Genomic DNA, 24,914 nt, shown 5'->3' with positions numbered 1-24,914 from the left:
AAAGGCAATGAAAAGGCAATGAACTAGGGAAAAAAAGCTCACGTTTGTTGTTTTTTAAAGAAAAATGTCAAAAGGCAAATTCGACCGTTTCATATGTCTTAGGTTGGAATGCTCTATTGGGAGTCTGGGTATGGGTCTTGGGTCTTGGGTCTGGGTGCAACGAGATTTCCCCCTCTCTCGGGAAGAGAGAGAGAGAGAGAGAGGAGTCGAGATGACATGCATTTTTCTTTTTCTTTTTTCTGTTCTTTTTCGGGAGATGTGTATGTAGATTTGTCGTCTCTCGATCTGCGTCCCGTGTTTACAGGGCGCCTATTGAATATTCAAAAATTTCTCGGAGAGAGAGTCAATGGCCTGTGCAGTTCTGCAGTTGTGCTTGTCCATGGAAGCTTCAACCGTTTCGACTCAAAGTATCCATCCTTCTTCATGGAACCCGACCTACATATCTAATATGACACAAGGTCAGAAACCATCGTATTTAACCTACACATGTACCTCCTCCCAGCCTCGTAACTGCTGCTGTTGTGATTCCCAACAGATATTGAAGATCATCTATACCTGTGTAACCAAGCCAAAAAAGAAAATAAAAAAAGGAAAAAGTCTAAGCTTCTCAGTCCTTTTTCCATGCTTCGAGGTTTGTCAAGAATCACATGCCAGCAGCCAAACATGTTCTTTCCTACCTTGTCGTCACGAACAACGCCTTCGCCGCCACTGAGCTCTTCGTCTTCATGCTCGACCGACACTTATAAGCTCACGCCGTCGACAACCGCACAATGCCCCCAATTCGTGGCCTACAAGATTCGACCTCCGCAAGTGTCATGCGTGCACAAGGCACTGTCGGAGATCATACCAGACTTTGGCGATGCGGAATGCGATGCGAGACAGGATATGGACAAGTCCATACGGCATGACACGCAAGTCCTGTTTGCCACGCGAGACCATCCAGATACACCCCAGCCACAGGAGGCAATGCTGCTGAGCTTGGGCAGTGGGACTACAATGCAAATCTTTCACATCCACGCACCAGCGTGCGAAAGCTCGAGTTGGATCAAGTGGTGCGAGACCACAGCAGATGTGTTAGGTCTGCAGAAGATTGAGCTGCCACATACGTTGTTCCGAGAAGACCTTGCGTGGATGCTGAGGGCGCACGCTTCAAGTAAGTGCGTTAAACAAGAGTACATGCCCGACCTTTCTGACGAAGCGACAGATGCAACAGGAACGCAACCACACGCGGGCGACACGCACCTTATCAATCGAGTCGAGCGATACATTGCAGATATCGTGTTTGTCTTCAGGAAAAAGGTGTGAGCTTAAAGCTCAAAGGGTCAGCGTATAAAGCGGTGCACATGAGCAGGCTGTCGAAACATAAGTACGTGTTTTGAGATTTGAAATTGGATTGAAACCATACCATAACTATGCTGCCTCCCATCTGCATTGCTCCGGTATGTCCTCAACCCTGGGATTGGACAGCCAAGCGCCCAAGTTCTGATCCAGACCTGAACGCGCATGCTGGTGGCTTGATCGAAGCGCACATGGTGCTATCCTGAGTGCCAACCGTTTTGAAGCTAGCTTGCAGGCTAAATGTGGGCTGCCCTGGTCGTCCGGAGCGAGAGGCCACCAGCCCTTCGCGCTCTCCGCAGTGGTATAGTGCAGTGTGCCTGAGATCATAGCCCATCGATTGTGCATGGGCAAAAGCCGCTGCTTTCCTCTTCAATGATTTCGGAAGTTTTTCTTCTGGTAGAACAGATCCGTCCTCGAACTGCCCAGGTTGATGATCTTGGGACACCCGTCTCTGTCCTTCTCCAGACGCGTACATTCGAAGCAGTAGAATGCGTCCGAGATGCCCTCGCCACCGCACACGACACACTTGTTCTGGTAGTTCCCAAAGGCGCACTCATCGCAGATTCGCACCAGGGTCGTCGGTCGCACGTAAGAGTCGCAGACGGGGCATTTGCCGTCGCATTTGTCGCAGAGTCGGCCGATGGAGATGCCTGCGGTCTTGCGGCACATGACGAGATCGCTGGGGAAATGTCAGCGCAGACCGCGGGCCAGTCGTGAGATATGAGTTGTGCGCTACTTACGGGTGGTGACGAGACATGGCGGCGGGTGTAGACTAGGGTTGCTGTTCTGAGGGAGTATCGTGGGCGGACAGGATTCGATGTCGAAGTCGAGGGCGAGATACAGCGTGTGTAGAAGGAAGGGGAGAGAAGGTGGTGGTGATGGCCAACAATCAGTTAGGTAGGTAGGTACCTCCTAGGTACCTGAGGTAGTACGTCGGGCGACGGATAGCAGTTAGCCACTCCCGCCGACCGTACTGTTGCGCATCCATGCCTCCACGGCAACGCCCGTGGGTAAGTGTTGTGAGGTGAGCACGAGCATGTGAGTTTGATGAAACACGCACGCACGGTCGAAGAAACGAAGAAGCCACCTACCGTGCTTGCTATCACCTCGATACACGTTTCACCATATCTACTCCAGCACCTGCAAGCACTATCCAGTCGCACCGAGCACGACGGCGCCTGCACAGAATCTAGTGACTGCCTCCGACCGCGACAACAGTGGCAGGCAACCGGTGAACAGACTTCATCTGGAACGGGAATAGAGCTGCCTCCACTGCGAAATTGGTGGATGGCGGCGGCGGCGTGAGGGCGACAGACATCATGAGCAAGCTATTAACTACCAAACAGGCCGAAGAATTGTATGCGCCGCTTTTCTCAATTCTTGTTGTTGCGCTGCTTTGGCTGATGACCCGGCGCTGACAGACACAAGAGCATTGTCGCCTACTTAAATGTCACCGAACACCCGGAGGCTGCCCTGGCGGTGCGCGAGGCCCTCAATGTGCCCGAATCTGAATTCTCCGCCGAAACGGCCAAAAAGTACGAAGGGCTGATCGAAAAGAAATGGACATCTCTCGTGCGCATGCAGAAGAAGATCATGGATCTGGAGGATCGAGTGAAGGTGCTGCAGCATGAGCTGGACAATGCTACGCCTTCAAGTCTGGCCGCGCGGAAGAACCACGACCCTCAGACGTGGCTGCCACGAGCACCAGCACGGCACACTCTGCAGAGTCACCGCAATCCCATCACATGCGTTGCATTCCATCCGCTGTTCTCCAGTCTAGCAAGTGGCAGCGAAGACTGTACTATCAAGATATGGGACTACGAGCTAGGCGAATTGGAAAGAACGTTGAAATCGCACACAAAGGCAGTGCTGGATGTGGACTTTGGTGGTCCGCGAGGGAACACGCTTCTCGCGTCCTGTTCTTCAGACTTGACCATTAAATTATGGGATCCTGCCGAAGATTACAAGAATGTGCGCACGCTCCCTGGGCATGACCACAGCGTGAGTTCAGTACGCTTCATTCCCTCGGGCGCAGCAGGAGCGCCTCTTTCTGGCAATCTTCTAGCATCCGCGAGTCGAGACAAAACGATACGGATATGGGACGTCACAACGGGATATTGTCTACGGACATTGCGCGGGCATGGCGACTGGGTGCGCTCTCTCGCCCCCACCTTTGATGGAAGGTGGCTCCTGAGCACAAGTTCGGACCAGACGAGCAGGATGTGGGATTTGTCGCAACCTGATTCAAATGCCCTGAAGCAGACCTTTCTCGCTCACGAACATGTGGTCGAATGCTGCGCCTTTGCTCCACCTTCAGCATATCAGCACCTCGCCTCTTTGGCTGGGTTGAAAAAGCCACCAGCAGCAAGTTCGAGTGCCGAATATCTGGCGACAGGTGGTCGCGATAAGCTTATAAAGATCCATTCCGCGAATGGAATCGTCATGAAGACACTGAGTGGGCATGACAACTGGATACGATCTCTGGTCTTCCATCCTGGAGGCAAGTATCTGTTATCGTGTTCAGATGACAAGACGATTAGATGTTGGGACTTGGCACAGGAAGGAAAGTGCGTGAGAACTATCGAAGCTGCTGATCACTTCGTCAGTTGTCTGAGATGGGCTCCGAGTGTGTACAAGGAGTCATCTGAGACGAATGGGTTGACGAATGGGGCTGCGGCGAAGAAGGCCATGGAAGAGGAGCAGATTAGGTGTTTGATCGCAAGTGGAAGCGTAGACCTCAATGTGAGGGTCTGGTCTGCCTAGGTGTAAGTTGAAGAGTGAAGGACACCAACATGTGAGGACCGATCGACACGTGCAGCCATTTCCTGCGGTCGAAGGGCAAGCAAGTCGTCGCAGAAGCTGCACGCCGACTGAGGCAAAACCAGCAAACAGCTATATCTAACCTAGTCGCTACCACAAGACTTGATACCCATGGCATACTCTGCCATGTACGAATGAAACGTCTACTATAACCTCTTAACCAGCAGTCATTCTTCTGCTGTGTACAACAACCCCGCCATTCCGCTCTCCGAGTTCTCGGTACACGTAGCCTACAGCTGCCAATGACGGGACAGCGATTGGCCTATCTTATCTACCTTACCTTACTTAAACGTCACCTACTGGTAAGTTCGATATCAGCCGCGAAGCTGCAATAAGAGGTGACATTCGAAGCACTTCTTGCAGGTGGTGTTCATCGCCTCGAGGCAACATTAGTGGACACATACGTTACGCACCGGACTGAAGCCCAGGACGCCACAGATTGCAAGGGACGGGATGTTGGCCTGTACTGCCTTACTTCAGGCTATAATCTGAGCCTACCTGTACCTACCTCTTACATAGGTACCTTAGGTACCTGGTACCTAAGGACCTTTTTTGACGACAGTCAACATTTACAGCATCAATCCAAGCACCAAAACCGCCACCAGCAACAGTGAGGCAAGAAAGAGAAAACGGCCATCATGTCTCTTCCACTTCTCCCAACAGCAGCAGCATGCGCCCTTTTTCTTACGATCGTGTACAAGTTTATCCTGCATCCCGCATTCATCTCTCCGCTCTCCAAGGTCCCTTCCGCACACTGGTCTTCATCCATCTCCCCACTTTGGGTCCTCTACCACCGGCTCCTCCAACAAGACACGCCCGTCCTCGCATGCCTCCACAAGAAGTTCAACGCCCCAATTCTGAGAATAGCACCCAACGAGCTCTCGGTCAACTGCGTTTCAGGCGGTCTTCGAACAATCTATTCCGGAGGCTTCGAAAAAGGCACATGGTATTCCAATGTCTTTTCAAATTACGATGTCCAACCAATGTTTGCCATGGAGGATAAAGAGGGACATTCGAAACGAAAGAGGATTTTGAGCAATATCTATGCTAAGAGTACGCTTCAAAGTTCGAAGGCTTTGGATGAACAGACGGAGGTGATTATCAAGGAAAGGTTGAGGCCCAGAATATTGGCAGAAGTTGAGAAAGAAGCGACGAATGGAGGTGGTGGAATTGAGTTCTATGATATCTTTTGCGCTGTGACGATGGACTTTGTCAGTGCCTATATCTTTGGCCTGGAAAACGGGTCGGACTTCTTGGTTAGCGATAAGGATGGTGGGATCAGACTTTTTCATGACTTCAAAGCGAGGCAGAAGTATACATTCTGGCCACAGGAATGTCCTGGATTCACGAGGTTTTTGGCCAAGTTGGGGTTGAAGTGGTTAGTTGTTCCCACCTGGGTCGATGGAGCCAACCAGGACATTGAGAGCTGGTTGATGGGGATGTGTGAGAAAGCGAAGCAGACGGCACAGAAGATCGATGGCGGCGGGGAGGTAAATGAGAGGGATGTGCCGACGGTGTACAGACAACTGGAAGGGGGCTTGCAGAAAGAACAGAAGAAGTCAGGCATTGGAGCGGAAGGAAACTTGAAAATTGAAATCGCGTCCGAACTACTCGATCACACACTCGCTGGCTTCGACACGTCAAGTATCACGCTCACTTGGCTAGCATGGCAACTCAGCAAAACTTCCAACCAGCACTGGCAGGACATGCTACGAAAGGAAATCTCAACCTTGAAAGAAGAAGATTCCCTCGATGCAAAAGCCATCGACGCTTTACCAATCCTACATGCAATCCTCATGGAGTCATTGAGATTACACGCTGCCATCCCAGGTCAACAACCCCGAATCACCCCCTCGCATACTCTCACTACGCTTGGAGACCCCGAAGCCGGTGCCGTATACGCGAATCTGCCTCCCAATACTCGCGTCCAGTCACAGGCTTATGCCCTCCATCGTAACCCCAATGTCTTCCCTGACCCAGATAGTTGGCTGCCTGATCGTTGGCTAAATGCCTCCTCTTCGCCCTCTCTCACAGCCCCGGTTGACACGATGACAGATACAGTGTACACTCCTCGCACAGCAGACCAACTCCGCGAAATGAGCCGATACTTCTGGGCGTTCGGCTCCGGTGGAAGGATGTGCGTAGGCAGTAACCTCGCCATGTTAGATATGAAAGCCACAATCGTGGGAGTCTGGGGCAAATTTCAGACTACTATCGTGGATGACGAGGGCATGGTGCCCAACGGAGGGTATATGGCTGAACCTTTGGGCGTAGGCAAAGGTGGACACAAGGGAATTGGAGGCAAGTATGCTGATGGAGAGCTGAGAAGGTTTTTGAGGTTGAAGGTGGTAGAGAACATGAAGGCTTGATTATTTGATGCTTTGACGATATCACAACGCGTCAGTGGGGGGAAGATGTAGTAAGACGGGTCTTGTGAATTGAATGAGCCAGTACCTATGCTACCTCCTCGGAGGTAGCTTTCTGGCTTGTCTTGTTCATTATCGATTGCGGTAGGATCCAGCGTGGTACATCTCTTGGAGAGCAGTCATGTAGTCGGTTTCAGAGTCCTACCTTCAAGTGTCGGCTTTTCAGTCATTCGTGTGGAGGGAGTTTGAAGTACAACATAGTACCTTCTAAGGCAGTAGGTATACATGTACTTGTGGTGAATGGCTCCACGCACGGCTCACGGGGCAACAGCCGGAGTCCGGCAGCAGCTAGCGTCCGAGACTCAGTTCCACAGGGTCCAGACCCGAGACGCGAATCGATGCCGCGGCATGACGTCAGTCAGATCGAAGCGAGCGTCTCGACCTGATGAAGAGCTCCGGGGAGGAGGGCACTGCAGTCTCTGTACATGTACCTACACACTCAGTGAGCTACTATCTCCATCACTACATGTACTGTTGGCCTGGTGGCTTTGTTTGTTTTTTTCTGGCGCAAAAGTGACCACCAGACCACCATCTTGCTATTTCAACCCTACCTCTTACCTGACCTTACCTCCATACTAGTGAGTCGTCCGAGCGGGCAGCGTACTTTTCACCCCGCGCACGGCGCTACTACCTCTCTTACGAAGGTACAACTACTGTTGCTGCTACTACCACTACTACCACCTCCTACTACAACCACTACTACTACCGTTCTCCTCGGCCGCATTTATCCAACAGTGTTCGCGTGCCTGACTCGACCACGAGAAGCGGACCAGAACGTCGGTACTCGCGGCTGAAAGCTACCGTACAGTGCTCGATCGCGCGCCTGTACTGCCACTGGTTGCGCCGAAGGGGTCGAGCTAATTCTACCGATTTCCTGGTTCCGACGGCGAGTTGAAATACCCTCAAAAACACACACCGCCAAGGAGCATGCGTTGCTGCGTGTAAAGACAGAGCGCTGCGCCCACAGTCGACCTGCATCGAACCGCCCAGACTGCACTGCGCTGCAGGTAGCAGTTCCACCGCCCGTCCACCATGGCGAATGGTGTCGTACACAACATCACTTCCAGGTTCCACAGACACAGTACGAGCAGTGCAGCCGGGGCAAAAGACAATGCCGCCGATCATGAAAACGAGAAGCGCAAGTTGGCAGAGTGGGAGGCGGACAAGCGACCTTTGGAGCCCGATGAGATTGTCGTGGATCCCCAGAACAAGCCCGTAGGACACTCCAGCAAACATTTGCGGCGAGAGGACTTCGACCTGGTCAAGACCCTCGGTACCGGCACCTTTGCACGAGTGTGGATGGTCAAGCTGGCAGGCCGGAAGGACGATTCCAGGAACAAGGTCTTTGCGCTTAAGATTCTACGCAAAGCAGATGTAATACGACTGAAGCAAGTCGAGCACGTTCGCAACGAGCGTAATGTGCTTGCAGGAGTCGCTGGACATCCCTTCATCACCACAATGGTAGCAAGCTTCCAGGACTCAGAATGCTTGTACATGGTTCTAGAATACTGTCCCGGTGGAGAAGTCTTTTCCTACCTACGGCGAGCGCGGAGATTTAACGAGACTACATCACAATTTTACGCTGCCGAGATTGTACTAATCCTCGAGTTCTTACACGAGCGAGAAGGCGTCGCATATCGTGACCTTAAGCCGGAAAACATTCTGATTGACGCCGATGGCCATTTACAGCTCGTAGACTTTGGTTTTGCCAAGAAGATACACGATCGTACGCCTCCCAAGCACTCCAGTCATGGCAATGCGTCGGGAGCTGACACTCAACAAACAGGAGAGACATATACCTTATGTGGCACGCCCGAATATCTCGCTCCAGAAGTGATCCGGAATACTGGACATGGTACCGCAGTGGACTGGTGGGCTTTCGGCATTCTTATATACGAGTTCTTGGTGGGACAACCGCCCTTCTGGGACCAGAACCCGATGAAGATATATGAGCAGATTGTCGAGGGCAAAGTACGATACCCGAGCGCCATGGGAAAAGACGCTCGAGACATCATTGCCGGCCTCTGCACAGTGGATGTAACGAAGAGACTAGGGAACATGGCTGGAGGCGCGGCTACTGTAAAGGAGCATCCTTGGTTTTCCAATATCAACTGGGACGACTTATACCATCGAAGGATGAAAGGCCCCATCATACCGCATCTGAAAGGGCCAGATGATACGCGCAACTTTGACGAATATGACCCCGAGCCTGCCGAGAAGCAGCCGTATACCAAGGTGAGTTCTGCAGGCACGACTGCCAGCTCTTGGCCTGTTCTAATACCAAAGGCGAACAGGATATGTACGAGAAGTACGATAAGATGTTCGCAGACTTCTAGCTAGCCTATCCCTCTTCTCGATGACTCATTGACACGACGACGCACGACCGACATTTGCATTGTACTTACAGATCGGCCTTAGAGTAGAGCCAGAGCGTGGCGCATGGCGTACTGCACGGGAGGCATACCTACATGTAGTGTAGAAGAAGGAATGATGACGATGTTACGACCACTCTGGGATAACATGGCGACATGCGCATGATACGGGCGGGCATCTTGCAGCTCCAGAGAGCGACCAGATATGGCGTGTAATTTGGCCAATGCCAACACGACCTGCGCACTGTGCGCAGCAGACCAGTCGCTGTACCTCTTATCGATCTACATATTTTTTCGGTAACTACCTCCCACCTATTGGTTGCAGGAAGAACCCGAGATCACCGCTTCTTGGCGCAGACCACGGCGCTAAGTCGGGTAATAAGTTCTCACCCCGCAGAGGCGGGTACCTTATTATAACGATGACCTTTGGTTGTACCGACACCTACATTACCCTGTGCCTGCCCTGCCCTGCTCTGTACCTTTCCTGTAATGCGCGTACGACCTTGCGAAACTCCTTCCAACTGGATGAAGCTGTGCTTGCGATATGTTCCTCCGGGCTGTGGGTAGCCGGAGGCTGAAAGGCTTTCAATGGCAGGGCATTCATGGGCGGGGCACACCTCGGATCGCTGGAACGGCTCGACGGAGCTTGCTCACCAAAGCACATGATCGTGGGCCTACTGAGGTTCGGCACATCAACTTCTGCAGCGGCGGCGGCGGTAGTAGCGGTGGTGGGAGGAGGAGGAGGAGGAGGAGGAGGAGGAGGAGGAGGAGGAATAGTATACATGCTGACTCGATACATACCAGCCGCCGCTCCTCGAGCAGACAGTTCCCGAACACTTCGCCTCGATCGTCTCACGATATGGAGACCGCCCTGCGTACGTCGCCGCCTCCCGATCCCAATCCTTCTTTCTCTCCTCCTACAGTCGTTTCCTTGCGATAGAAAGTGCACGAGTTAAGAATGATACAGGGTCTCGACAAGGCACCAGCGGAACACCTTGACATATGGCGAGCTAGATGCAAAGTCCAATGCTCTCGCACGAGGCTTACAAAGCGTTGGAGTCAACAAGGGCGACAGGGTGTCGGTTTCGCTGGGCAATAACATCGAGTTTGCAATTGCGACATATGCCATCTTCAAACTCGGTGCTATTCTCAACCCGCTGAACCCAAGCTTCAATGCGCACCAGGTCGTTAGTGCTCTGAACCATTTGGAGTCATCACACTTGATTATTGGAACAGAGACACACCTGGTCCGCAAAGATCCTAGGGACAACTCGCAGATGTTGCAGCACATTGCTCCTGGCATTGACGGTAAGAATTTGGAGTCGGAGCTTTGTCCTGCTCTCCGAAACATCATCCTCGTAGACAACTCTCGCGGCCGAGTCGATCCCGCGTCTCTGGGTGCCACAGTACCTTATCAGGCGATACAAGAAGGCAATTCCATCCAAGCTCTGTCAGATCAGAAGCTACACAAGGACGATGTCATCAATATTCAATTCACTTCCGGCACAACTTCAGCGCCCAAAGCTGCTTGCTTGAGCCATCGCTCGATCCTCAACAATGGGCATCAAATTGGGCAGAGAATGCGACTTACAACCGACGATGTTGTCGTATGTCCGCCGCCACTCTTTCACTGCTTCGGATGCATTCTAGGTTACATGGCAGCAGCAACACATGGTTCTCACATTGTCTTCCCTACTGAGGCTTTTGATCCTCTGTCCTCACTTCAAGCTGTGCAAGAATACAAAGGCACGGCGCTTTACGGCGTCGCAACGATGTTCCTGGCGGAATTGGAACTCATCAAAAACGGAACAGTAAAGAACGAAGGGTTTCAGCACCTTCGAACAGGCATAGCAGCAGGCTCATCCGTCCCGCAAGAACTAATGAGAAAACTCCACAAAACCTTGAATTTGAACGAATTGACAATCTGCTACGGTATGACGGAAACCTCTCCCGTGTCGTGTATGACGCGCACAGATGATCCCATCCAGAAGCGTATCGAAACTGTTGGTAGACTTCAACCACACGTCGAAGCCCGAGTCATCGATCCTGTTGACAGAACCAAAACTCTCCGGATTGGCGAAAGAGGCGAGTTGGCAGTAAGAGGCTATCTGCTCATGAAGGAGTACTGGAATGATCCCAAGAAGACGCAAGAGACCATGATCAAATTACCAGACATGGAAGGCAACGAGCAGACGTGGATGTTGACTGGGGACGAAGCTAGTATGGATGAGGAAGGGTATGTGAGCATTACAGGACGCATCAAAGATCTCATCATCAGAGGTGGGGAGAATATCCATCCTCTTGAGATTGAGAACTGTCTGCTCAGTCATGATGGTGTGAGAGAAGTGAGTGTGGTGGGACTTCCGGACGAGAAATATGGAGAGGTTGTGGCTGCTTTCATCGTGAGGAACAAAACGGAAGGAGCGGAGCAAATTAGTGGGACACAGGTGAGAGATTTTGTAAGGCAAAGGTTGAGTGGGCATCTAGGTGAGTTGCAAATGACTGCTACATTGTTGTTGTTTTTTTTTCCCTTCTCCTTTTTTCTTTTTCTGTTTTCCGAATTCGAACAGGAATACTGGCTGACTAAATCTGTGTTAGTGCCCAAGTATGTCTTTTGGGTCAATGACTACCCCAAGACTGCATCCAACAAAATCCAGAAGTTCAAGCTGCGGGAAGACGGGATCCAATTCTTAAAAGAGGGTTTGGGACTTGATTGATCTATCTATTCTCTACCTACCGTGCCTATGCTTGATACAGCTTGCATAACAGGTAATCAGGTAGTAGCATATATGAATGAATAGGTAGCTTCACTGAGTTAGACCTTATATGTACCTACCGGAATCATCAATCGACGACGCCTATCATCCACATCTCTGCCAAGTCTGGTTAACTATATGTACAGTATATAATTGGCTCGTTCTTTTGAATATCTTAGGTAGTACACTGCACACACCTACCTCTGCGTCGGACATGAGCGAAATAGCATATTAGAAATGAGGTATTTGCAGACAGACACATTGGTCGACTTTTCCACTCCCATAACTTCAATTTTCAACTACCTTACTACTAGAGTACCTGGTACATCTAATGGATTACACACTATTTCCTATCATCTCTCGATCTCTTCATCTCCAGCGGAACACCATCATCATCCGTCGCAGCCACCAAGCTCGTTGCACTTGTATTTGTCGAAGACCACCATCCTTCGGGCCTGGATCTTGGCACAACAGTTTCATCGGTGGCGTTGCTCAGGGTAGTATACGGACTGCTTTTCTGTTGCTGCAAGGGGCGAGATGTTCGAGATCGTACAGGAGTCTCATAATGAGACTGATGGTCATGCTGCAGCTGCGATGATTGGTTGGGCTGCATCGAGGCTTCTATTGCGTCAACTTCTGCGTCCTGTGATCTGCGCTAATGGGTAAGGTCAGTTTCCCTTATCTTGCCGTATCAGTAGCACTTACTTCTAGCGGAGCTGGTCTGATACCGGTCGCTGCGTCTATAGTAGGGACTCGAGAAGAGTTGCTGAAGGCATAGGGAGTGAAGGTGAGTGGCGTCTCGTCGAGGTAGATATCGTCGTCGTCGTCACTCTCGTCGAGTTGCGCTTCGCTGTTGGAGAGTCGCTCGTCTGCGAAGGCGGTGCCTTGGTAGCCATTGAGGCTATGATTGTGGCTTCCTTCTTCGTCGGAGTAACCAGGAGGTGCCGAGCCATTCGGAGTCACAGCGGCTCCATCAAGGAGGCTTGGACGAGTTGTCCGCCAGCCGAGAGCTTGCTGCTTGGCTTGACCTTGCTGACTATAGCTCTTCAGGGCCTCGAGCACGTGGGGAAACACGAGCTTGTCAACGTCGCTGGCCCAGAGCAGATCCAGATGCTCGTACTTCGGTATGCACTTGGCGATTGTATGCCTCGGCAGCTCTTTCATCATGAGCTTAATGTCCACTAAGCTGTCGCTGCCACCGTAGACAAGCACGATAGGTGTCCTAATGTTCTTGGTTGGAAACTTAGCTACCTTGTAGTATTTGCTGCCGGTACTGAAGCTTGTTGGACTCGTCACTTCATCGTCGAACATCTGGAATTTGCCGTTTCGGATGATCTGGAACCAGTGGACCACACTTTTCGTGCTGGTGAACGAGAACAAATGCGGATATGCAGCGATCTTTTGGTGGGGCGCAATATTCAGAGCTTTCCAGCCAAACAAGAATCGTAAGCATTTGTCGATGACCCACGAGAAGATGGCTGGGTATAATAGAGCCTGCCACATGGTGGTGCTGCCAAGAATGGCGCGTCTGCCAAATAGCAGGTACAGCACTTCTGGATTTGACTTAACCAATGAGCTCACCAGACCAGATGCTATTCCCGGCGGTGCCATTGCAGGCGCAAGAGCAACGAAGACGTCGACTTTAGTGTTCAGTGTGGGATGTATTGAGAGAGTAGCGAACGCTTGGGCAGTTCCCTGGCTAAAGCCGATATAGGAGAGACTTGGCTGGTAGGTCGTATCCAAGATGTAGTTGATACTGTCCGGGATATCATGGAAGGCGAATTGATCAATGCTGAAATTCCAGAACTTGTTCTCGGTGGGCCCGTAATGCAAGCATTTCTTGCTGTACTTGTTCCCCCGATTGTTGCCCAGCCAGACATCGTAGCCTTGCTCCACGAGGAGGAATGGCAAACAGCGTTCCTCCTCGGTCAGACACACCCAGACTTCGCTGTTCATCATCAGGCCGTGGTGGAGGTAGACGACCTTCTTCTCGACGCTGCCCGGTCCGGCATTGACGCGCTGGTCTTCCTCCCCTCGCCGATGGGCAAGTCGATGGATGCCCAGCAGGTAGCCATCACCGGTCTGCACGACATGCTCTTCAGCCAGATATCCATACAGCTCGCACAGCTCCAGAAAGTCGTGCGCCTGTGCGATCGGACTCGACACGTTCCTCTTTTTGTTGCGGGCGCGTCGCGAGTAAGGCGAGGACAGGCTGTTGAATGCGTTGCGACTGAGGCGGTACAGGCCACGAATAATCGGCGTGGGCAGGAGGAGCGTGATGGTTCGTGCGACGACTTCGAGCAGGGCTATGGCAAAAGACGCGGCCAGCGCCAGGAACTCGTGGACGTATAGTCGGCCGATGAGCGGAATGGGCGCCATGGTGAATTGCCCTATGGCGAAGGTGTGCTGCCAATCTGAAGGGACTGTAATTGAGGCTGCATGGACATGGCTCACGCGCGCAAGCTTTGTCTGTCACCCAGACTGATCGACTTCATGCTGGGGAGCTCCCGTCCGGCCGAGTATACATGTACATGTGGGTACAAAGCGTGTGCGTGGTCGGTTTTTGATGTCATTGTCACATGCTTCATCCTTCCCAATGGGGCTGCTACACGTCCCGTCCCGTGTCTCCCGCTGAGACATATCACTCGCACTTACTCGGTACCGTATAGTAGGGTGTATAGCTCAGCCTTACAGGTACCTATCTCTTCCCCTGTTACTAAGCTGAGTCCGATGAAACCCATACAGCGTGTTTTCGAGGAGGTGCCGAGCGGCCAAACGCGCCATTATGGACTGTTCACGCCTTGCACACTTTCGCCCTGCTCACATGAAGTGGCCATCTTCGACATTGTTCGACGTGGACTGGTTTGGCAGGTAGCTAGGTCCAGATGCAGTCGTTTCAGTATGATACATGTGATACCACTCTCAGCGTCCGAGAAGCCCCATGGTGACAGCCCAGCCTCCTATGTCTTCTGCTCCTGCTGTTATTCAACCATCAAAGATATGACTGATGGTTGCAATACCCTCCTCCATGAAACATATAACGCCTCCAACGCCCTCATCTCTCATAATTCATTCACCATCACTCTCACCTCGACCTAACACTCGTCTTTTTCACCGCAAACGGACTCTCCTCCGCCGTCCTGATCGGATCAAAGCTGAAAAGCGTCGAGAAATATAGTCCCAGGAACCTCACCACCATAGCCGGTATCCCCCTCCCTTGCGCGAATGCCCCTGGCGCAGAGAAAGCGTGTCCCAAATTCGGCAAACTAGCCCCAAGGCCAGGCCCGGAAGCATTATTCGGTCCACTCCCACCTTGACTCCCCAGCGTCTGGCCTTTTCCACTAAACAGAGCCGAAGAACCAGCAGCTTTCGCAGGCCCTTTGGCAGCATCGGCGGCAGCCGAGAGGATGGCGGATCGTAGAGCGGTGGGGTTTGCGCCTCGGACGGTTTCGACGACTTTACTGCCTTTGAGGATCAGGAACGTAGGCATTCTAGAGTCGTCACGTCAGCAAGGACTACAATAATTGGGACATGACAATGGGGGAAAGACTGGAGTACTGTTGCTTACGCTGAAATGCCATAGATGGATGCCACATCGCGTTGGTTGTCTACGTTGACTTTGGCGAAGATGATGCGGCCGGGTTTGGACTCTGCTGCTGCGAGTTGTTCAAATACTGGACTTATCACTTTGCATGGTCCGCACCAGTCTCTGTGAGGTGAGGTGAACTGATCAGTAGATGTTCGCTGGCGCATTCTGTTTCTTTGGGCTCTTACGCGTAGAAATCGACGACGGTGTAAGTGGAGGAGGCCGTGGTTTGTTTGAAGTGGCCTGTTGAGGTGATGCTGATCACCTTGGAGCTCATTGTGGCGATGTGAAAGGAACAGAGGAGCAGGCGGTGTTGAAGAAGATGTTCTCTTGTTAAGGATTGCAGGTGCCGGAGAGGTGTCTTGAAGCACTTCAATGTGGGGCTTCACGTGAAAGGCAAAGAACGCTACCTCCTAGGGAACCGAGCGAGGGAGTACATGCATGGTGATAAAATCGCAATTGCTGTCCTCTGTAACTACCTGTATGCCACGCTATGCTATGCTATGCTACGCTATGCTACGCTATGCTATATCATCTGATTTACTTTACTTTTGTGTTACTGTCATATCCACAGACTACTTCATAGTGAACCCTCAATCCACTGCTTTAGTGTCATCGTCGTCGTATATGCCATTGCTACCACTCCGACACAGATCATAACCATATCGAATATCTTCTCTGACCTTTTCTCCGCAATGCCTCGAAGATGTAGTACCGGCGGATAGATGTATACCAGTGGCACACAAGCAAAAGCGCCGATCAGGGACACAAACTTGTCGAGATCTCCAGCGGCAACGATCGCCACGAGGCCACAGAACAACATCATGGCAGTGCGAAGAAGGTTCTTCCACCATTTGACACCAGCACTCTTTTTGCCGGAAGCTTTGTCGCCAAATAGCCACTGCTCAATAATGCGAACAGCTGGGAATAACTGCACAGGTTCACCAACCAAGACTGCCATGGAGTACAGGAACTGTACGGCATTGACCAGCTTGCTGTCCTGCGGGTAGTTCGATATGATTTGAATCTTGGTCTCTTCGCCGAAAGTGGCATAGCACAGAGCTCCAACCGAGGTGAAAATACAGGTGATGATGAACATGACCAAGTACAGCAGGTACGAGAACTTCTCCGGTTCCTTCATCGAAGACTGAATTGGCAGGATAAGTCCGATGCCTTCGAATGTGAAGATTGCCGAGCCAACAGTAAGTGTAAAGGAGTCCGGGTTGAAGAGCTTCACTGTAGGAGCCATGCCTTGGTAGGCTAGCTCTTTGATATCATATGTCCAGATATAAACCAGCCCGATGAGAATGAAGACATCTGCAAGAAGCGCAGCGGGTCCAAGCTTCGCGATATTTCGGATCAGAGCCATTGGGATGAGAATCACAAATTGAATTGCGATCAGGGCGGCTGTGTTGAATGGCTGGGGCTTATCTGCTGGAACAAGTGCCTGCAAGAACGATAGCAAGTTCTCGGCTGTAAAAATCAAGCCAGCGCAGACAAAGCCCAATTGTGACAATGTGATGGATGCCAGAACGAGTCCTCTGAATTTGCGGCCAAAGATTGCATCTCCGATTTCACCATAACCGCCACCATACCTCTCTCTGCACTGAAGCAGAAGGCGGAAACAGAGTATCGTGATAAACGAGACCATGACGAGCGTGATCGAGGAGAACAGGATTCCACCATTCCTAAATGCTTTCGGTAGAAACATGATTCCAGTCCCGACGAATGCCTTGAGCAGCGTGAAAAAAGTTTTCGTCGTGCCAGCATCTCCTTCGCGCTTTCCTCGTTTTGAACTCTTACTTCTCCCAAGAAGCGGTCGTCTTTCGCCAGGCATTTGGTTCGCCTCTGCTTCGTCCTCATCTATGGCAGATTCCGTGTCAGGGTCCAAATCCGAATCCGTGTCCTCCAGGTTTTCGCCAGCAAAACTACCGTAGAGCTCCAGAAATGATATGAAGTTCCTGGTCACTGGTGTGGCGACTGTACTAAGCCGTCTCTGTACAGTATGCCGTTGCACATACTGTCTTCGCATACCGCCAGGCTGAAGCTGATCGCCCACGGGAATCTCCGCAGTGGAGAGGACTCGACGACTTTGTCCAGCGGCAAACGTATTGGATCGCCTTAGACCTCCATCATTCTTTGCTCGTGCTCTGATTTTGAAAATGTCACGATGCATGTCGCCTCCTTGAAGCTTCAAACTCGACTCAGGCTCTGGAGATTTCGAGAAGTATGATGTACCCTCCACATCACTGGGAGAGGCATACGCCACAGCTTCTGGTTCTGCGCTGTATCCTTCTGGCAGATGTCGGTCCACGATTTGTGCTTCCCTTCGAGACCGACCAGAATTAGGTGTACCAATCGAGTCCTGTTGCTCGGCCATGACGATGATATTTGAAAATCCAAAAAGTCTGATTTATCCCAGATATCACGCAGATTCGGGAACAGATAGCACTGTACAGAGGTCCTGGTGCATGAGAGCTCCCGTGATACGGAAATGGTATGGGGAAGATGTCGAGGTTGGTGGGAAAGGAAGAAGATTCAAGAAGGTACACAGGTTCGATCTGCAGAGGTTCAAGACGGAAGGCACGTGGCTCAACGCCCAGCCTTTCAGCTGAAGTTTATCTGGATCGCCGGCAAGGGTGCTAACATGGTATCCTGCTCTCAACTCCGTCATATGTAAGGTACGGGAGCGTGAGATGGATGGTTCTTGACAAGTTCGGAGGTAGTCCAATGAGAGACCACACGAGCATTCTAGACCGCAGAGAAAGAGTACCTACTGGGCTCCAAGCGTGCACAATGCGAACATGCACGACTGCAGACGCTCTGCCGGGCGCCATACATCAACGGCACTCCCTGATCAACACATTGCTCAATTTACGTAGAATTGCCTTGCGCGGGGTCAGCAGCTATGTCTGTTTGACCTGTTCACCATCCCTAGGAGGTAGCTAAAATTAAATCATGGAATAGGTATCGTTACAATGCGAGAGCGCCGCGCGAAGGCACGTAGCTATTCACGCGAAACGCAGCACTGTTTCCTCATATCGCGTATCTCGCCATGTCCCTCCATCACAAACCCCAGTACTCTTTCACAAGGTAAGCGCCATAGCCAGCAAGACCCAACTCAACACCAAGCGTGGCGAAGAAGCCGATGGGACGTCCTGGTCCTGTATGCGCGTGCTTCTTGCCATGCACCAACAATCCCGCCTCAACATGTATCACTCTCGCAAGCGTGAGTGCGGCCAAAGCCCAGGTCAGGACTTTCCTGCTTCCTCCGTTGGCCTCCACGAATCCAGCAAGGAGAAGAGCGAGTGGGACGTTTTCGTTGAAGTTGCCTTGAGCGCGACAGGCTACGAGGAGTCCGTCGTCTTCGCCGGCGGTCGGTGAGGAGGATTGCGAAATGGCTTGGTTGGCCTTGATGCGCTGCTGTACTACGCGCCCTTGAAGAAAAACGTAGTAGAGGGAGAGGGGCAAGGCGAAAGTGGTCGTCACTGGGAGACCCAGGCCGAGACCGACTGAATCGTCATCAGCGCTGACATGGCTAAATCAAGTAGGGTCCGTTCGAGGCTCGCATCCCGATTGGCTATGACTTACGACGCGCAGACATGGTATTGATATACGGATAATTATGAACTATGCTGAAAGGTAATGATATGGCGTGGTGTGGTGTTGACAGGTGCAAGTCCCCATTCTACCTCCGTAGAGGGATGGGGAACAAGAAGCGACAATCCGCCAAGGGTTACAAGGATTCTGCTAAATGAGCACCTGCAGCGAAGGATCTGCGCTTTTTCGTATCGGCACGACTCGGGTCCCGCTATTGATACAGAGGTGCATGCAATATACATTTATATACATGTACTCCATATTTCGAATTGTACAGTACAACTGAGGATTCTCGCTAGAGACGAAGCAATTTCCTGCCCCGTACACCAGTATCGGGATTAAAGATACCATATACCTGAGGTAAGCTCTCTGTTAGTCGAGCACTACCTCCTATGTCGCGAACACGAAGAGGTCCCCTAAGGCTCAGATTGATTCAGGTATACTCAATATTGCCTTGAGCACATCGAGTCGTGGCCTCATCACGTTATTCATTATACAAGAAATTTTACTGTTGTATACGAAGTACTGACAATGCAGAAACTTACAGCTTTTTTCTGTACAATGCTGCTAGTCCTTGGGTGGCCTTTCTCTAGCACATGATTATGACTCTTCCTCGTCCCTGCGTAACACATAATGCCTAGCCCTTACTTGTAGATGTGCTCCAGTTCTCTCGTTTATTAGCAATCTCCTTTTGTCCATCGCGCACTTCAATCTCCTTAGAGAACACATACGAAGCGACGTTGTGCGCCTCAGCCGAAGGGGCCTTCTACGACGAGAAGCTGGTCGAAGATTCTGGTTGTGACCTTGGACGAAGGTACCTCCAAGCGTTTCCGAGAGTTCTCGACCGAAAGCGGCTTTGGTCGTGGAAGTAGGTACAGTCTGGTTGCATCTCTCGCAGCGATCCGAACGGGATTAGAGAAGATCTCTGCGCGTACGAGCCATAGTTGCAGATAACAGTAGACGGTGCTTTCGATGTGTGCATTTGCAAAGTGAGAAGAGGCGAACAGAGCATCCTACTCCTTACCGTGATGAACATACCTATGAGACGCGATGATATCAAAGCATCGACGCGTTCTCAGGAGGTCGTTGACGCGACCAAAATCTTGTGAATGAAGCGGTGAAACGTGACCATGACATTGCCTCCCGCGCCGGTTGAAAGACAGACGATCGGCATAGATACCGCGATAAGTGTGGGCTTGCAATCACTTCGAAGTCTGTGTAATGTGACAAGGCATCTGGACGTACCTCCGTAGTCGTGTATGAGTAGGTGAGGTCAGAAGAGAGATGTTGGGCATGTTTCGGAGCAAGGAGTCTTTCAAACCGAACCTTCGGCAGTCGGAAATAGCGCACAGCTCATGGGCCATGGCCTGACATGTTGGAATCCGGATAGACTAGGAGGTAGGTGGTAGGAGGTAGTAGGAGGTAGGAGTAATTTGAGTCTTTGAGATAGCTCCATTCAATCTTTCCACGCCCCGTCTATGGAGTCTTCAATGTTTTTTGGTTGGGACACTGAGGTGCCCAGAACTATGAAATATGATGCCGCAGGGCGAGAAAAGAAGACGTTGAGGCCAGATGACGGGGCGATTGGAGAACCGAAAAGTCGCACCGGTCTCGCCACCCCCGCCCTCTAACCCCGATGCCTTTGAGATGGACACCTGCTATACCACCTAGGCACCTACTAGCAGAGACATGGCGGGTCGAGCGCTGGCCCAGATCTGTTGGCTTGAAGCGTAACTACCTATGTACATCAGACAAAGCAGATTCAGACAGCCATGTCCCAATCTGACTGCCATAGTACTACCTACGGTACCAGAGAGTCCTGCCGACCACAATCGCAGTACCTGATTCTTGCAGTCTGTGTGTGCCAAGAGATCTCCAGGGCCCGAGGTCTCACTCCAGAATTCCGTTTCTTCTTCCAAACCGCACAACCAGGATGCGGAGAAGGCAGCTCGACCCACTGTTCTCCAACTTCTCCAGTCGTCAGAGCACAGCAGGTGAACAGACCCGAGGTTTAACTTTGTGGGCTCTCCAGCATGCATTGCCATGCTTCTCGCCTACCACCTAGTCCTATCCAAGTTATTCGAAGAAGCCACAATGCACAACATCAAAGCTAGCATGAGCCATTGCATCAGGCTTGCAGCCATTCGGGAGCCTGGTTGGGCCATTCGTTCCGGCCGCTCGAAAAGCTGCAAACTCGATATACTGCACCACATGGTTTTGCTATCGGACTGCGTTAACAGCGTGACTCGGATGGCACATCTAGCTGAAAACTTGAAACCCGAGAGGAGAGGGTCGCCGTTGCCCACTCGAACATGAACAGGTCCTGCATACCAATTCAAGCCTATTAGTCGTCGACTCGTAAATGGGCTATCAGGGTTCCTCATAGCACATGATCTAGCAGAAGCAGTGGAGGCCCAGGCCTGCTCGACGACGGAAGTGAAATCCTGCCGATCGTTACTCCCTATGCTCACAGCACACGCCAGAGGCGCCCGAATTGGTAGAACGGGAATCGCCGTTGTGATCTAATGCACCTCGCGATACTCCATCACAGATGATCTGACGACACTGGGAAGAATCGCCGAGGCGGCATCGCTATAGACTGACTATGCTCGACGCTAGGCTTGAGCAGCTAGTTGGCTCAATGGCTACCTTTTTGTAGCACTACTCCAACTGAGCGTTCATCCACCTGCACCGAGCACTCAACATTTGCTCGAAGGTCACCCAGGTGGAAAGCAGGAACTCTCTAGCCAAGCATCAGCTTCGCAAGAAATCAATATGAAGGTCGCCGCCATTATCTCGATTTGCGCTGCAGCGTCCCTTGCAGCTCCTGTCGCGGACGACTACATTCCCGGTCACTACAGACCAACACGAACATACAACACGGGAGTGGAAGCCTCAGCCATACCGCAAGCATCAGCTATACCACAAGCATCATCGATCCCAAAGCCACAAGTCTCCAACATACCCGTGTCGCCACAGGTGTCCAACATCCCGAGTGGTTACCAAAGCAAGACTGTTTCCGCGCCAGAATCCAAGATATGGGTGGGTGAGCAGGTTGAACACAGCAAGCCAGAGGAGTGGTGGGAGCGCCACGAGTGGTCTTGAAGTGGCGATGGTCTTCGCACCAGTGAAGCTGAAATGGGCACACTGGCGCCCAGTGCCATTTTTGAAATGCGATTGGGGAGTTGACCTGGAATGGGAACTTCAGAGAAGGCTGAACAAGACTGCCGACTTTTTTCATCACGACTTCATGCCGAAATTCTTCTTCGAGGGGCGGTTAGCATCTCAAAGAGATGACATTATTTTTGCGGTCTGTCCACTATTGGGCAGTCCTGCATGTTCTTTTGTCCAGGGAAAACGCTGGGGGCGACCGATAATAGCCCATATCCATTCTTTGCATTACGATTCTCGCCCAAAGATCCTGCTCTACGACGACTGAGCAGAGTAAGCGAGGATCGACCACCAAAATGTACATAGAGGCCGCGACCTTGCTAGGGAACAGCATATCAGCTGTAGAGAATCAAACTTCGGACGCTGTACTTATGAGCTGCGCGCGTCGTGTCTTGCACAATCAAGAAGGGAAAAGTGAATAGCTCCTACCTCCTACTTACACTCACCAATAGCAGACCACAACCTAGCGTGCAGTCAGCTCGCGTCGACGGTATCGATACCTTGATCACGTCGACCCATTCACAGCCACTAGTAAGTGCTTCCCGTTGTCCATGGGCGCGAAATATGCTCACACCTCGTGCGTCTCGCCAGATCTTTGCCCACCTTCCCAGAGACGCTCGCCGCGGGACACGCCTCCCCAGGGAGTAACAACACTCGGCCAGCTTCCCTTCATCCTTGACGGTTCGAAAGCAAGTTCGCAATTCCAACGCGAGTGTGATGATGAGGCACGATTGATCGTACGGCTAGGCTGAGAGCATCACCTCCGGCGCGGCAGGCTGTTCTCCTGGACTTGCGCGAGTGCTCATACAGCGTGTTATTAACTGGTGAGGATGGAGAAAGTGTCTCTTCACTTGCGTCGTGTCGTGTTGTGTCGTGTCGTGTCGTAGAGTCGGCTTCACTAGTCAAGGTGAAGCGAGGCCGCGAATCCACATTGCAGCATCGACGCTCCACCACACACAACATAACATTGCCTTACAGACACCACTCTTGTCACGCATACGGATCTCTTCTCTCTCACTCTCGCTCTCACACACACTCACACACTCACACACTCACACACCCACACACAGAGAGACTCAGCGACACTCTTCCAATGTATGCTACGTGTGCGACTCTGTCGCCTAGCAGGCCCAGCCGTTGCCATGCTCACAGCTACCTCACCTGCATGAAAGCGCTAAACTTTACCAAAGATCCCCAGCCATAGCTCGCGCGCGCGCTGAAAGCTCGACTCGTCCACAAACCTGCCCAAAACGAAAAACGAAAAACACAGAACAAAATGGCTGTTTCAAATTCGACCGCACACGCACACAAAAAGCGCAAATCACTCTCACAATCGTCAAACATGTCACCACCACCCAAGACACGCAAAATCACCCTCCTCAAAACGAACGCTGAGGACGCCGAGAAAACCGCTCGCCGTACCACCGCACGCGGCAAGAAACGCGCCCGCGAGGACGACAATGACTATGACAGCATCAAGTCCGCCTCCTCCAAGAACGCCGAGGACAACGCTCGCCGTACCACCGCACACGGCAAGAAACGCGCCCGCAAGAACGACAATGACCATGACAGCATCAAATCCGCCTCCTCCAAGAACGCCGAGGACAACGCTCACCGTACCACCGCACGCGGCAAGAAACGCGCCCGCGAGAACGACAATGACCATGGCAGCATCAAATCCGCCTCCTCCAAGAACGCCGAGGACAACGCTCGCCGTACCACCGCACGCGGCAAAAAACGCGCCTGCTCGAACGACAATGACCATGGCAGCATCAAATCCGCCTCCTCCAAGAACGCCGAGGACAACGCTCACCGTACCACCGCACGCGGCAAGAAACGCGCCCGCGAGAACGACAATGACCATGGCAGCATCAAATCCGCCTCTTCTCTCGACCGTCGTCCCCCATCATCAGCACCTAAGAAACGCAAAATCACCCCCCTCAAAAAGAACGCTGAGGACGCCGAGGAAACCGCTCGCCGTACCACCGCACGCGGCAAGAAACGCGCCCGCGAGAGCGACAATGACCATAACAGCATCAAATCCGCCTCCTCTCTCGACCGTCGTCCCCCATCATCAGCACCCAAGAAACGCAAAACCACCGCCCTCGACAAGAACGCCGAGAACACCGCTCGCCGTCCCACCGCACGCGGCAAGAAAGGCGCCCGCGAGAACGACATTGACCATGACAGCATCAAATCCGTCTCCTCTCTCGACCGTCGTCCCCCATCATCACAAACCACCGCCCTCGACAAGAACGCCGAGAACACCGCTCGCCGTCCCACCGCACGCGGCAAGAAACGCGCCCGCGAGAACGACATTGACTATGGCAGCATCAAATCCGTCTCCTCTCTCGACCGTCGTCCCCCATCATCACAAACCACCGCCCTCGACAAGAACGCCGAGAACACCGCTCGCCGTACCACCGCACGCGGCAAGAAACGCGTCCGCGAGAACGACAATGACCATGACAGCATCAAACCCGCCTCCTCTTCCGACCACCGTCCCCCATCATCTCGCCCCAAGAAGCTGTGCCGAAAGGGCTCTGTGGTGGCGGCGGGAAAGCCTCCCAAGGAACCGAAATTGATAGTGGTTCTGCGAGTTCCTCTTCTGCGCGATCCTCGTGCGCTGTTGCGCGCGAGTGAGAGGAATTTGTATGCGGCGATTGTGGTGCGACAGGGTGCTGTTGGAAGGTTGCATGATGCACTGTAAGTTGTTGTTGGAGAAGAAGAAGGAGAATAAGAGTGGACAGTTGGGAACCAAAAAAAAGAAAGATGCACTACAGCACCAACCCTCCGTCCCTCCAACCCTCCATCCTCATCCTCACCACATCCTAATCTCCCCCCC

General features: G+C 52.1%; 11 protein-coding genes across 11 annotated transcripts; 6 read left to right on the top strand and 5 right to left on the bottom strand.

The window, feature by feature from the left end:
• Positions 1-663: 663 nt before the first annotated feature.
• SEPMUDRAFT_107183 (uncharacterized protein) lies at positions 664-1,305 on the top strand (the record flags this gene model as incomplete). The annotated part of the gene is made up of 1 exon (XM_016900673.1): positions 664-1,305. The coding sequence occupies one exon, from the start codon at positions 664-666 to the stop codon at positions 1,303-1,305; it is 642 nt and encodes a 213-aa protein (XP_016761248.1).
• Positions 1,306-1,707: 402 nt separating this feature from the next.
• Positions 1,708-2,095, bottom strand: SEPMUDRAFT_140603 (PHF5-like protein; the record flags this gene model as incomplete). Its single annotated transcript, XM_016902939.1, has 2 exons — positions 1,708-2,017; positions 2,079-2,095. The coding sequence occupies 2 exons, from the start codon at positions 2,093-2,095 to the stop codon at positions 1,708-1,710; spliced, it is 327 nt and encodes a 108-aa protein (XP_016761247.1).
• A 308-nt stretch (positions 2,096-2,403) lies between these two features.
• On the top strand, positions 2,404-4,311 carry SEPMUDRAFT_148508 (nuclear distribution protein nudF). The gene is made up of 2 exons (XM_016904965.1): positions 2,404-2,695; positions 2,760-4,311. The coding sequence occupies exons 1-2, from the start codon at positions 2,658-2,660 to the stop codon at positions 4,099-4,101; spliced, it is 1,380 nt and encodes a 459-aa protein (XP_016761246.1). The 5' UTR covers positions 2,404-2,657; the 3' UTR covers positions 4,102-4,311.
• A 212-nt stretch (positions 4,312-4,523) lies between these two features.
• SEPMUDRAFT_148507 (cytochrome P450) lies at positions 4,524-6,673 on the top strand. Its single transcript, XM_016904964.1, has one exon. It carries the CDS (start codon positions 4,797-4,799, stop codon positions 6,525-6,527), a length of 1,731 nt encoding a protein of 576 aa, XP_016761245.1. The 5' UTR covers positions 4,524-4,796; the 3' UTR covers positions 6,528-6,673.
• Positions 6,674-7,099: 426 nt separating this feature from the next.
• Positions 7,100-9,188, top strand: SEPMUDRAFT_148505 (Pkinase-domain-containing protein). The gene is made up of 3 exons (XM_016904963.1): positions 7,100-8,310; positions 8,371-8,819; positions 8,879-9,188. Exons 1-3 carry the CDS (start codon positions 7,617-7,619, stop codon positions 8,918-8,920), a joined length of 1,185 nt encoding a protein of 394 aa, XP_016761244.1. The 5' UTR covers positions 7,100-7,616; the 3' UTR covers positions 8,921-9,188.
• Positions 9,189-9,483: 295 nt separating this feature from the next.
• Positions 9,484-11,812, top strand: SEPMUDRAFT_148504 (acetyl-CoA synthetase-like protein). Its single transcript, XM_016904962.1, has 4 exons — positions 9,484-9,638; positions 9,761-9,831; positions 9,924-11,443; positions 11,555-11,812. Exons 1-4 carry the CDS (start codon positions 9,501-9,503, stop codon positions 11,671-11,673), a joined length of 1,848 nt encoding a protein of 615 aa, XP_016761243.1. The 5' UTR covers positions 9,484-9,500; the 3' UTR covers positions 11,674-11,812.
• Positions 11,813-11,993: 181 nt separating this feature from the next.
• On the bottom strand, positions 11,994-14,222 carry SEPMUDRAFT_148503 (alpha/beta-hydrolase). The gene is made up of 2 exons (XM_016904961.1): positions 12,418-14,222; positions 11,994-12,362 (listed from the first exon to the last, which is right to left on the bottom strand). Exons 1-2 carry the CDS (start codon positions 14,089-14,091, stop codon positions 12,342-12,344), a joined length of 1,695 nt encoding a protein of 564 aa, XP_016761242.1. The 5' UTR covers positions 14,092-14,222; the 3' UTR covers positions 11,994-12,341.
• Positions 14,223-14,552: 330 nt separating this feature from the next.
• On the bottom strand, positions 14,553-15,597 carry SEPMUDRAFT_63738 (thioredoxin). The gene is made up of 3 exons (XM_016909650.1): positions 15,487-15,597; positions 15,281-15,421; positions 14,553-15,203 (listed from the first exon to the last, which is right to left on the bottom strand). Exons 1-3 carry the CDS (start codon positions 15,573-15,575, stop codon positions 14,798-14,800), a joined length of 636 nt encoding a protein of 211 aa, XP_016761241.1. The 5' UTR covers positions 15,576-15,597; the 3' UTR covers positions 14,553-14,797.
• Positions 15,598-15,750: 153 nt separating this feature from the next.
• On the bottom strand, positions 15,751-17,806 carry SEPMUDRAFT_148500 (Aa_trans-domain-containing protein). Its single transcript, XM_016904960.1, has one exon. It carries the CDS (start codon positions 17,676-17,678, stop codon positions 15,879-15,881), a length of 1,800 nt encoding a protein of 599 aa, XP_016761240.1. The 5' UTR covers positions 17,679-17,806; the 3' UTR covers positions 15,751-15,878.
• A 315-nt stretch (positions 17,807-18,121) lies between these two features.
• SEPMUDRAFT_148499 (uncharacterized protein) lies at positions 18,122-18,962 on the bottom strand. The gene is made up of 2 exons (XM_016904959.1): positions 18,890-18,962; positions 18,122-18,810 (listed from the first exon to the last, which is right to left on the bottom strand). Exons 1-2 carry the CDS (start codon positions 18,900-18,902, stop codon positions 18,365-18,367), a joined length of 459 nt encoding a protein of 152 aa, XP_016761239.1. The 5' UTR covers positions 18,903-18,962; the 3' UTR covers positions 18,122-18,364.
• A 2,229-nt stretch (positions 18,963-21,191) lies between these two features.
• On the top strand, positions 21,192-22,401 carry SEPMUDRAFT_148498 (uncharacterized protein). Its single transcript, XM_016904958.1, has one exon. It carries the CDS (start codon positions 21,674-21,676, stop codon positions 22,001-22,003), a length of 330 nt encoding a protein of 109 aa, XP_016761238.1. The 5' UTR covers positions 21,192-21,673; the 3' UTR covers positions 22,004-22,401.
• Positions 22,402-24,914: the final 2,513 nt, after the last annotated feature.

The sequence above is a fragment of the Sphaerulina musiva genome (genome assembly GCF_000320565.1).
Source record: "Sphaerulina musiva SO2202 unplaced genomic scaffold SEPMUscaffold_4, whole genome shotgun sequence".
NCBI classification, from domain to species: Eukaryota; Fungi; Ascomycota; class Dothideomycetes; order Mycosphaerellales; family Mycosphaerellaceae; genus Sphaerulina; species Sphaerulina musiva.
The sequence above is the reverse complement of the archived record's forward strand: the minus strand, read 5'-3'. Positions and strand labels throughout refer to the sequence as shown.